Source organism: Populus alba, chromosome 1 (genome assembly GCF_005239225.2).
Source record: "Populus alba chromosome 1, ASM523922v2, whole genome shotgun sequence".
Taxonomy (NCBI): domain Eukaryota; kingdom Viridiplantae; phylum Streptophyta; class Magnoliopsida; order Malpighiales; family Salicaceae; genus Populus; species Populus alba.
Genome location: NC_133284.1, coordinates 1,917,676 through 1,929,935, shown reverse-complemented (window position 1 = coordinate 1,929,935; position 12,260 = coordinate 1,917,676). Strand labels below are relative to the sequence as shown.

At 37.0% G+C, this 12,260-nt stretch overlaps 3 protein-coding genes across 3 annotated transcripts; 1 reads left to right on the top strand and 2 right to left on the bottom strand.

Moving 5' to 3' along the window:
• The first annotated feature begins 6,019 nt into the window (after positions 1–6,019).
• Positions 6,020–7,838, top strand: LOC118061453 (UPF0481 protein At3g47200-like). The gene has a single exon (XM_073408549.1). The coding sequence runs from the start codon at positions 6,358–6,360 to the stop codon at positions 7,696–7,698; it is 1,341 nt and encodes a 446-aa protein (XP_073264650.1). The 5' UTR covers positions 6,020–6,357; the 3' UTR covers positions 7,699–7,838.
• A 539-nt stretch (positions 7,839–8,377) lies between these two features.
• Positions 8,378–9,279, bottom strand: LOC118061490 (UPF0481 protein At3g47200-like). The gene is made up of 2 exons (XM_035074931.1): positions 8,833–9,279; positions 8,378–8,797 (listed from the first exon to the last, which is right to left on the bottom strand). The coding sequence occupies exons 1-2, from the start codon at positions 9,277–9,279 to the stop codon at positions 8,378–8,380; spliced, it is 867 nt and encodes a 288-aa protein (XP_034930822.1).
• A 1,700-nt stretch (positions 9,280–10,979) lies between these two features.
• LOC118061491 (putative UPF0481 protein At3g02645) lies at positions 10,980–12,033 on the bottom strand. The gene is made up of 2 exons (XM_035074932.1): positions 11,863–12,033; positions 10,980–11,747 (listed from the first exon to the last, which is right to left on the bottom strand). The coding sequence occupies exons 1-2, from the start codon at positions 12,031–12,033 to the stop codon at positions 10,980–10,982; spliced, it is 939 nt and encodes a 312-aa protein (XP_034930823.1).
• Positions 12,034–12,260: the final 227 nt, after the last annotated feature.

Here is a 12,260-nt window from a genome sequence, read left to right as displayed (position 1 = left end):
TTCAAGCGGTGTGCTCATTGGTTTACAGTCCACCATACCAGCTCGTTCCAGGATTGTCAGCGCATAGTGTGATTGAGAGAGATGGAGTCCTTCAGATGTGTGAGTAATTTCAATGCCAAGAAAATGAATGGGTCCTAAATCTTTCATTGCAAATTCGAAGCTCAACAGTTGAATCAGGTGCGTAACCAGAGGAACAGACGATCCTGTGAGGAGTATATCATCAACATAAAGAAGAAGGATTAAAGTATCAGAGTTAGAGTGAAAAATAAAAAGTGATGGATCTGCAAGACTACAAAAAAACCCATATTTAAGAAGGAAGATACTAAACCGATCAAACCAGGCACGGGGTGCCTGTTTGAGACCATAAAGAGCCTTTTTGAGCTTGCACACATGTGATGGGTACCGTGGATCAGCTGTTCCTGGAGGTTGTTCCATATATATGTCTTCTGAAACAAAACCATGCAAGAAGGCATTTTTCACGTCAAGTTGACGTATGGACCATTTGTTAACTAGTGCTATGGAGAGAACCATACGAATAGTTCCTGGTTTGATAACTGGAGAGTAAGTCTCAGTATAGTCCAATCCATCAACTTGGTGATACCCCTTTGCTACTAATCGAGCTTTCAAGCGGTCTAATGAACCATCAGGTTTGAGTTTTGTTTTTAGAACCCATTTAGACCCAATAACATGCATGACAGGTGTGCGAGGGACAAGTTCCCAAGTCTGATTTCTATGGAGAGCGTCAAGTTCCTCGTCCATTGCAGCTTTCCAGCCAGGGTGAGCTAATGCAGACCGAAAGTTAGAAGGCTCACGTGGAATGGTTGCTGAAGTCCTAGAGGATATTAAGGCATATTTTGGATTAGGCTTAAGGATGCCTCTTTGTGATCTAGTAACCATGGTATGTGAAGGAGGGGTTGCACGTGGAGAATAACCAAGCTGCAAGTCTGATTCCAGAGAAGCAGGATTGGGTTGTGAGTGAGAGAGGTGTTGTCGATGCATTTCATCTTCATGGTCAGATTCTACCAAATGTATTTCAGTTATATTATCAGTTCTAAGGTGCTGCTCTGCCATTCCAACAACATTGTTGTGTTCTTCCTGTTGTGTATCGGCTACTGTTTCAGCAATTGTATTAGTGATAACATAATCAGCATGTAAATTAAAAGAAGATGGTATAGTTACTTTTTCTGACATTCCAACACCATTGTTGTGTTCTCCCACTCCAACAGCATGGTTGTGTTCTTCTTGTTGTGTTTCGGCTACTACATCAACATTGTCCTGCTGCTCTGCAATTGTATTAGTAATAACATCATCATGTAAATTGAGACAAGATGGTATAGTGACTTGCTCTGCCAATCCATCAGCATTGTGGTGTTCTGCAATTTCAACGGCACTAGCATGTTGTTCTGCATAAACATCAAGTAAATTAAGAGAAAATGGTAAAGTGTTTAGTGATGAGCTTGAGCATGGTGGAGTGGACATTGGGGGTTGTATTTCTGCAGCAGAGTTAGAGATAGTAGGTGGCAGCCATGAATCAAAAATGCTCATAACATGTGTAGGAGATTGAGTGATGTAGTTCTGAATTTTTTGTTTATAAGGAAAAAATGACTCATCGAAGACTACATGACGAGAAATAATCATTTTTTTACTAGAAGGGTGAAAGCATTTGTATCCTTTATGTTTATCACTATATCCTACAAAAATACATAGAAGTGTTTTTGGGTCAAATTTATTTTGTTTTGTATCCCATGTGTAGGGAAAGCACTTAGACCCAAAGACTCTAAGAGATGAGTATGTAGGATGATTACCATGTAACATGAAATATGGAGATTCAAATTTAAGTGCGGAAGAAGGCAATCTATTCATAAGATAAACAGCAGTAGTGAAAGCTTCAACCCATAAAGATAAAGGAACACCACTATGAAATAACATGGTCATACCTAGTTCTCGTATTACTCGATGTCTTCTTTCTACTATACCTATTTGTTCCGGTGTATAAGGACATGATATCTGATGAACCACTCCTGTTGAGAGGAAGTGTGATGATAGTTTGGAATTTATGAGCTCTCCCCCTCCATCAGAGTGAAAGACCTTGATATGCTTGTTAAATTGTCGAGTAACATAATGCTCAAAGGCAAAATAAGCATCAGCAAAGTTAGACTTATGTTGTAATGGGATTATCCAAGTGTATTTAGAAAAATCATCTACTAAACACGCATAATATCTGAACTTTCCTATTGATAAAACAGGAGCAGGTCCCCATAAATCACAATGGATTTTTTCAAAAATACCAGAACTAGAATGTTCAGAACGAAAAAAAAGTAATCGACTAAGTTTTCCAAATTGACAACTGTCACAAACATGTTCACATTTTGTGGTTCCTTTAACATCTATCAAACTTTTATTGTGCAATAATTGTAAATCAGAAAAATGTGGATGTCCTAGGCGTTGATGCCAGTTATCTGCTGGTCCTGATTTGAAACGATTAGAAAAGTAGAGCTCAGGCATGGTGGATAGAGCATAGAGGTCACCCTTGCGCCATCCTGTGATCACGGGTTGTCCTGTCTGTCGTTCCTTAATACAGAAATCAACGTCAGAGAATTCACAATTAACAGGAAATTGAGATGTTAACTGACTTACAGAGAGTAAATTTTTTTTCAAGTCGGGTACTAACAATACATCATTAAGTGGCAGTATTTTATTTTTCTGTGTGATGGAGGAATCTCCAACACCATGTATTGATATAGAAGAACCGTCACCAATAAGAACAGAGTCTGAACCATAGTGATTGCGAATATTTTTTAACATACCTGGATTACCTGTCATGTGGTTGGAAGCTCCTGTATCAGAGATCCATTCCGTTTCAGTGATAGTATTGTCCAAGGTGAGAGCAGCCAAAGCTTGTGGTAGGTCTCCGTGTTGATTTGATCGTTTAGGCACCCACCAGCATATCTTTGCAATATGACCTGGAACACCACAGTACTGGCAGGTTTCTTCTCTGTATAGCTCACGTTCTGCAAGAGTCATTCAATGCTCTCCAGATGGAGGAGGTCGTTTCTGTTTTGAATCTGAAGTGGATCTGGCAGTGTAAGTATGAGTTTTATCTTTAGGTTGTTGTGCATGGAATCCTCTCCTGGTAGATATAAAGCCTTGTCTGCTGCCATGGTTTCCTGAAAAATGATGTTGAGGGCGCTGGTGCTTTTGCCCGTAGAATGCCAGCTGAGGAGTGAATGAGTTATTTGTCTGATTGGTGAACCAACTTCTTCTTTGGTCTAAGCTCTGTAATTGAGAGACCAACTCCGAGTAAGAAGGTCTTGGTGGTTTCAGCATTGTGGTAGTGAAGGTTTCATATTGAGGGCCGAGACTTGTGAGGAGGAAAAAGATTTTTTCTTTATCTGAAATTGGTTTCCCAATAGCTGCAAGGTCATCACATAGTCCTTGGAAGATTCGAATGTGTTCTCCAACGGTTCTGTCATCTTCTTTGCGAAAATAGGTGACTTGTTGTCTGAGGGTGAATTCTCGTTCTTGGGAGTCTTCTACATATTCATTCTTTAGAGCACTCCAGACAACAAAGGCTGTGTTTAGGCCTACTGCAAGGCCTAATGTATGTTCTGAAAGAGTACCAATCAACCAGCCACGAAGTAGTCGATCTGCCTTCCTCCAGACAATATATTCTTCTGTTAGTCTTGGTAAAGAATTTGTGGTGGTAGTAGAATCTGGTACAATATATTTGTTTGCGATTGAATCTTCATTGATGAGATGATCAACCAAGTCTTGACTTTCTGCAAGAGCTAAGGCTTGTTCTCTCCATAGTGGATAATTTGTGGGGCTGAGCTTGAGGGTAATGAAATTACCAACATTGAGTGACAGAGTTGACATGTTGTTGGTTCTGCTAAGATGTATATTCACACAAGCTCTGATACCAAGCGGAAATTTGAAGAAAGATAAGGATGTTTCAATGGAAGAAAGGTTTCTCTGTTTCTTTGAATATTAACGTGAATATACAACTTACTCTTCTATACGAGCTGTTGTTTTTTATAACATTACAAGTTGCTTAATTTGGATACATTGACTTGCCATTCTTAGCTGATCTATTTCCATAACAATCCAACGTCTCTTTCTCTTTCTGGTTCCTGTCATAAACTTCATTGCTGCTACTGTTGATTTATTTCCATAACAAGCCAACGTTTCTTTCTGTTTGTGTCTTGTTACCATGAGAGTTGGTTTGTTTCCATTGTTGCTGGCGATTCTAATTAGCCAACGTCTCTTTGATTTGTTTCCATGTTGCTGGCTGACTGCTGCAGTTGATTTGTTTCCATGAGGGCTGATTCGTTTCCATGTTGGTTTCCACGTTGCTGGCTTACAGCTGTAGTTGAATTGTTTCCATGAGCATCTGTCTTATTACCATTAACAAACCTCAATGCATATCCTAGCAAATTTACCCCTCGCGACGTTCACTGTATTCATGTCAACTTTGATTGGGGTTCCAAGAGTCGAGGCTAAAGCAAGGAGAAAACTCTCGTCGTAGAACACGACATTCAGATCAGGAATTCTAGCCCATACTAGCGTTCGATCGATTTTGGCTGTTGTAGATACAAATGATGGAGACCATGTTCTAACAGTTAAATAGTGATCAAAGATCATCCATGGTCCGCCATTCATCACCTTCATCCTATCGATTTCTTGGTCGAATTTTACCATGAAAAATCCATGACCCACATCCATTAGCTCAAATCCCTTGGCAAAGTGCCATACCTTTTTGAGTCTGATATTCACCTGAGTATACCCGATATTCTTTCCAAGAGCTTCACTATCAGGGAATCACACCACAGGTAACACAATTCTGTGAAGACCTTGTCATCTAGATGAACCTTTGGAAGTAACCGATTTTCGTCTTCATATTCGATGCGCACTAACTTCTCTCTCAACAAATCAATTTTCTCACGTATAGGTGGTGTGGGTTTCGTTCCCAACACCTTATCTCTAAACGAGATCTGTCCCTGAAAAGATGTTCCGCTGATGCTAAACGATTTAGCACCACCATCCAAGTCTGGTGGTTTTTCTGGGATAGTTTCATGTCCACTTTGCGTTCCAGAGAGTTCCACCTCCATCTTATTTGGGGTTTCTTTGCAACCAAGAATTTCTTTCTTTCTTTCTTTCTTTCTACAGCATCGAGGTTTATGGACGCGCGGAGATTGTTGAAACAACAACTGAGCTGATGTAATATTTGTTTTTATATTTTAAAAATATTTTTAAAAAATTTAAATTTTTTTATTTTTTTATTAACTTTAAATTAATATGTTTTTAATATTTTTAAATTATTTTAATATAAAAAAATAATTTTTAAAAAATAAAAAAATATTATTAATATATATTTTAATATAAAAATTATTTAAAAAACAACTATAATCTATTTTCAAGATCATGTTTCGGTTGACACAAACAAGTTAGAACGTATGTGTCAGGGTCAGATACTTATATAGTAATGTCAGCTATTTGTAATTTTTATCTGTCTGGTTACTGTTATTGTTTTTACAAATAAAAAGACTCTGTGCCAAACCCAAGGCCTCACACCCAACATGTGGCCCAGCTGCCATTTCCATTCTAACAGACAATAGCTGGAACAGACCCCACTTATTGTTTGTGGTCCAGCTGGAAGACTCCAAAAGTTCACGAAGACTTTTAGAAATTAATTCATTCACTTTTATAGCTAGGATTTTATTAAAAATTATTTTTGAGATTTTCTTTTTAACGTGATTAAAATAAAAAAAACTCAACAGACATGTATGATATTGAAGACGCAAGACTTTGTGGAAACCGAGGTGGCAAGGTGGTGGATCTACTTTAATTTTTAAGTTTTTTATCAATATTTTATTTGTGTAATAATTATTAATAATTATCAATCACATGACATTTAAAAAATTTAAAAGTCTATATTGACGAAGACTTTGTGTAGAATAAGAACTGATGGAGAAATACAGGAACAAAACATTCAAGAAGATTCTGATCAGAAACACTTCAGACCATAGTTTGTGAAAAAGCCTAGAGCTACTGAGTGGCTTTTTTGCTTCTGCCAGAAGGCCGCCGAGTGTTTTCTTTATATATGTTTTGAAGCAAATCTAAGTATGCAAGTTGTACTTTAGAGAAGCTACGTATGCTGTAATAATATTTTTGTGAATGTTTGACAATATTTTGTGTGATATTTTCATTTCCTCTTTACATTTGTGTTGGAATTTGTTTAAGCATCCGTATTAATTAAATGACTTGGTAATCTTGACTGTAGAGATCATTTCAATGATTGATCTGATGATTCTCTGTGATTCCGGCAAACATCTGATCAATTGAGATTTGCGTCACAGGATGGAGATTGTTGGAGCAGCAACTGAGCAGATGAAGAGGAATGATCATGTTTCGCTTGTCATTGACAAATTAACAGAGTCTGTGGAAGAGGAGTTGAAAACCTTGCGTCCCTTCTCCAATACGTGTTCCATCTACAGAGTTCCTAAAAGACTACGAGACTCGAAGGATCATGCCTACACACCTCAAATAGTCTCCATTGGGCCCATTCACCATGGAAAAGAAGAGCTGAAAGAAATGGAAGAGCAAAAAATAATATTCCTGCAAGAGTTTCTTGAAGTGAGTCAGGTAAGTGTCAAGGAATGTATTGCAGCTATTGCAGAGAGGGAGACAAGATTGCGCAACTGTTATGCAGATAAGTTTGAAAATATGAGTACGGAGGACTTTGTGAAAATGATGTTGCTAGATAGCTCCTTCATCATTATGGTCTTCCTGAAACTGTTTCCCCCTTTCTTCGGAATCAACAACGACCATATATTCGGTAAACCGTGGATGATAAGCGGAATCGATGTTGACATGTGCTTGCTTGAAAATCAGATTCCATTCTTCATTCTTGACGACTTGTTTAAGCTTCCCAAAATACAGGTCGAATTTTCCATGATTGAGCTTACTCGTCATTTCTTATCATGCAACTTTGGGGATTCATGGGTGCCAAAGGACAATTTGGAGCAAATCAAATCCTCTGAAGTAGAGCATTTCGTTGACTTTCTAAGAAAGTGTCAGCAGCCAGCAAAGCAGAAACAGCCACAGCCACAGCCTCTAGAAAGTCTCACCGCACCAAGTGCAATGGAGCTCCATCACTCTGGAATCAAGTTTAAGTTGTCCAGGGAAAAAATATTTGACATGAACTTTGATCTTCATAAAGGAATACTGGGAATACCACCACTATTTTTAGAGGATGATACAGAGAAGTTATTTAGAAACATCCACGCCTTTGAGCAATGCCATTGCGGAAGTGGATACGTAAGTGATTATATCGCTACCATCAATTTCCTTGTTCGTGGTGCTAATGATGTAGAAATACTTGCTAAGAAAGGAATTATACATAATTGGCTCAGTAATAATGATGCAGTTATGAGTGTTCTCCATGATCTTGACAGAGGAAATTTTCTTAACAGTAAACAATTTTATTTTGCTGATGTCGTTGAAGGTCTGAATAAGTACTGCAGAAAGCGGAGGCACAAATGGATTGCAGCCTTGAAAAAAAATTATTTCCATTGGATAGCAGCCTTGAAACAAAATTATTTCCATAATCCATGGGTTTCCATCTCTGTTCTTGCAGCTGGGGCTCTTCTAATACTCACTGTCATACAAGCAGTGTGTTCTGTCATTCAAGTGAAATAGGTTCTACCCTTTCGATCGTGTCCTACAAATAAAAGTGTGTTCTGTTTGTGTTTCCTGTGAGATTGCTATACATGTACTTCATTAAATGATCAATGCTAGTTTCCTCCTCGTCTTGTTTTCTCTGCAAAATGGTTTGTATCAATCAACATGCTATCAATTAGTCTGAAAAGGATCACGCAATGAATGTCAGTTCTTGCCCATTGAATAGATTCGGGCCTTAATCTTAAGGCTGAATAGGCTTCTGTAAAACAATCTAAGCAAAATTTGAGTACGGTCATCCATTCCGTTTGTGCTGCTGGTATCTAATTATGGTACTCTTGCACCTTTGTACATAAAAATCAAACCATTTCTTCAGAAATAGCATTGTAACACATAGTGTTAACCTTACAGAAATTCATTATTCGAAACAATAATCATTACAATGAACAGGCTAACTGATAATTAGAAGCTTAACATTGATTAGCAAGGGAGGAGTACACAGCAATCAGAAGTCTATGGGAAACAATTGAAATGGTAGAAGCTACAGTTGAATAACAGAACACACTGCTTGTATAACAGCGAGTACGAGGAGAATAACTGCTGCAATAAGAGATATTATGGCCCGTGGAGCACTGCAATAACCTTGTTTCAAGATTTCCTTCCATTTATTCCAAGGTCTCTTGCAGTATGCATTCAGATCTTAAACGAGGCCAGCAAAGATGGAATTGTTCTGAGAGAGATCATTTAGCTTGGAAATATCGTGAAGAACAGTTGACACAGCTTCATTGTCATGTATCCAGTTTTCTATGATTCTATTTTCTACAAGGATTTCCACATCCTTAGGAGAAATGACGAGGAAATTAATCATCGAAATATAGTCACCTATATGATCTTGATCCAGACTATCACATTTATCAAATGCCTGGAGATTCCTGAAGTAGATCTCTGTACTATCCTGTACTCTTAATAGTGGGATTTCCAGAATCCCTCTATCGAATTTCATGTCAAGTAAGCTTTTGCTTGGACTAAACTTGAACTTGACCCCAGCTTGCTGGAGCTCTGTAACACTTGGTACGTCTATAGACTCTAGTGCTTCTGGTGCGTTCGGCTCTGATGGCTTCTGACATTTCTTACAAGGTCAACAAAATGTGCTACTTCGGAGGCTTTCATTTCCTCCAAAATGCCTTCAGTACTCAACAAAGAATTCCAATCATCTTTAAAGAACTTGTAGGCACGCTTAATCACTGAACATTCCTCGTCGAAACGGCTGGCTATTTCGGATGCTTTAAACAAATCCTCAAGAATGAAGAATGGAAGATGATTTTCAATCAAGAACATGTCAAATGCTATATCGCCTAGCATCCATGGTTTATTGAATAAACGGTTGACGTCTTCGTAACCATTTTTCAGGAAGATCACAATGATGAAGACATTATCCATTAACATCATTTTCACATATTCCTCGCTACTAAGATCAATGATTTCTGCATAACAGCTACGCAATCTTGTCTCCCTCTCCCCTACAACTTTAACTAACTCCTCCAAGCATACCTTGCTGAATTTTTGAAAATCTTGAAAATACAATATCTTACGCCCTTCCATTGTTTTCAGCTCTTCTTTGCCATGGTGAAGTGGTCCGATGGAGACTAATCATTCATACCCACTTTTAAGCTTTCAAGGGCTTTATTACCTTTTCCTACTTATTTATTTCAAAACATCAGAGTTGTTTCTCATTTATTTTTATTTTTTTTCAAATCAAGTACTCATTCTCTTAATTGTTTTTTTTTTTTTTATTCTTGATCCTTTTATATATTTGATTTTTTTATTTTATTTTATCATTCGACATTTGATTTTTTAGGATTTAGGATTCATGGTCTTTTTAGATGGGTTGTTTCTGATTTAGTGACTAAGGTCATAGGTTTGAAAAATTATCTGAGGTTACCATTATTTTTTTGCATTTATTTTGTTCGATTTCATCTTTCAACATTATTCATTTTAAAAAATAGCCTTCATGATTTTCTTAAGTTTCCTTTCCATTAGGTTATTATTATATTATGATTTAAAAAGCAAGTTTGGTTGGGTAACTCGGGAATTTTTAGGTGGTCGTTTTTTTTTAATATTTTTAGTTTTATCTTTTAAAATTAGATTTATTTTAAAATTAAACTTTGTTATTTTTCTTGGTTTGCCTTCTATCAAGTTATCTTGTTTGCATGATCTAACTTGTGAGTTTTGGCAGCCTTACCCAAGGTTTGTAGGAGTTTTACTTTTGTAGGCTTTTTTTTGTTGACCGATTTTTTTCTCGATTTCATCATTCTACATTTGAACTATCGGGGATTAACTTATTTTTTCTTCAATTTACTTTCTATAAGGTTGGCCCAACCTCACAACTTAGTTTACAAGTTTGTTATGTTAGCCCAAGTTGATTCAAGAAGCTTTATTATTTTTTTATCATAATTATTTTATTATTTTTTTTAATTTCATCCTTTAATATCGAGTTATCTTGGAATTCAACTTTGTAAGTTTTTCCCTTTTAACATGCGCTCGTTTTCTTTTGATTATAGTTATCGTATTTTCTCTTAAAATTGCATCCATTTAACAATTGTGTTTATGACTTAAGCCATGAATTATTTTTTCTTTCTTTAAAATACACTAGCAGCTCTTGAGCATTGTTTTTTTAACTTAACAAAAAAAATCAGTCTAGCCCTCGGTGAAGTGTAGGCCTATCTAGTTTGATTTCTAACACGACTCATGCAAGGGATATATTAATTTATAGGCAAATAGCTACTCTACCCTTTGAATGATGTCTAGTTTTAATCATAGTTGTTAAACTCGGCTAAACTCAACAAATTAATTTGAAAAACTTGCAATCTGGAACCGAGTTAGGATTGAGTTTTAAGTTAAACTAGAAAGGACATGGATTCAATGGAACCTAGTTAAACCCAACATGGTTTTTAATAACTCAGTTGATCTAATGAAAACCAGTCCAAACTCGATGAGATCAACACTAAGAAATTAAAATAAATAAAATAACATCATTTAAATAAAAATATTGACAAAGTAACCTGGTGACCCAAATCTTTTTTTGGATCGGTCCTTTAATCAAATACAACAACACAACTATGATTGTAGTGACTAATTGATGAATATTCACTTCACCAATATTTACACTACATTTCATAATCCTTATTTGACAACTTGATACACACAATTGCTAGCTAGGAGAAAACAACACTGAATTTCCATGTTTATTCTACATTATACATAGCTTTCTACAGGAAATGAAACAATTGAAATTGTAGAATCTAAACGAGTTGAATAATGGAACACACCGCCTGGATGATGGTAAGTAGGAGGAGAAAAGCAGCAGCAATAACAGAGAATATGGACCATGGATTTTGGAAATAATTTTGTCTCAAGTTTGCCTTCCATTTCGGCCAATCTCTTCCGTAGTAGTTATTCAAATCTACCAGGACATCAGAGAAGTAGAAATTCTTTGAGATCCTATTTTCTCTGGAAAGATTGTAAAAAAGAGTAGACACTGCCTCATTATTTGACAACAAATTTTCTATAATTCCATATCGAACAAGAACTTCAACATCCTCAGGAGAATCAACAAGCAAATCCATCATGTAAAGATAGTTACCTACATAATTGTCGCCGCAATGGCATTGCTCAAAGGCTTGAAGATTTCTCAGTAAGATTTCCGTATCATCTGATATTCTGAACGGTGGGATTTTCAGAAACGCTTTCTCAAATTCTATGTGAAGCAATTTTTTGTCCGAGCCTGACTGAAATTTGACCCCAGCTTGAGGCAGCGTCTTCGCAGTTTTTGTGGATCGGCGTTCGAGTATCTCTGGCCGGCGTGGCCTTGTTGGTTGCTGATAAATTCTCAGGAAGTCAACAAAATGTTCTATTCCAGAAGAACTGTTTATCTCCTCACAATCATCTGTCACCCATGAGTCCCACACAGTTTTTAAGAATTCATGGACAAGCGTAATTAATTCACTTTCGTTGTAAGGGAAGGATATCTTGGATAGCTTAAGCATGTTCTGGAGAATGAAGAATGGGATCTGGTTTTCAAGCAAGCAAAGGTCAATCCCTACCTCACGTATCTTCCAAGGACAAGAGAAGATACGGTCGTTTCTGCCTCGGAAATTAAGCTCTGAAGCATCGTTTCAGTATGACCATAATGACGAAGGCAGCATCTACTAAGATCATTTTCACAAATTCTTCACTGCTAATATCTTCAAAGGTTTCGGCATAACAATTACGCAATCTTGCTTCACGGCCGCCTATGAGTTCAATAAAGTCCTCCAAGCTTGCATTGCTCCATTTAAGAAAATCCTGCTGGTACATTCTTTTATGTTCTTCCATTTCTTGCAGCTCCTTTTTGTCACGATGAAATGGACCAATGGAGACTACTTGAGGTGTGGAGGCCTTGTCGTTTAACACTCGCAGTCGCTTTGGAACTTTATAGATACAACACTCTACCGATAAAGGATTTGGACCTAAGTTTTCCAATATTTAGAGAAACATGATCTCCCTTATCATTTTTCTCGCTTGATTCTTCGCCAGTCTTCATC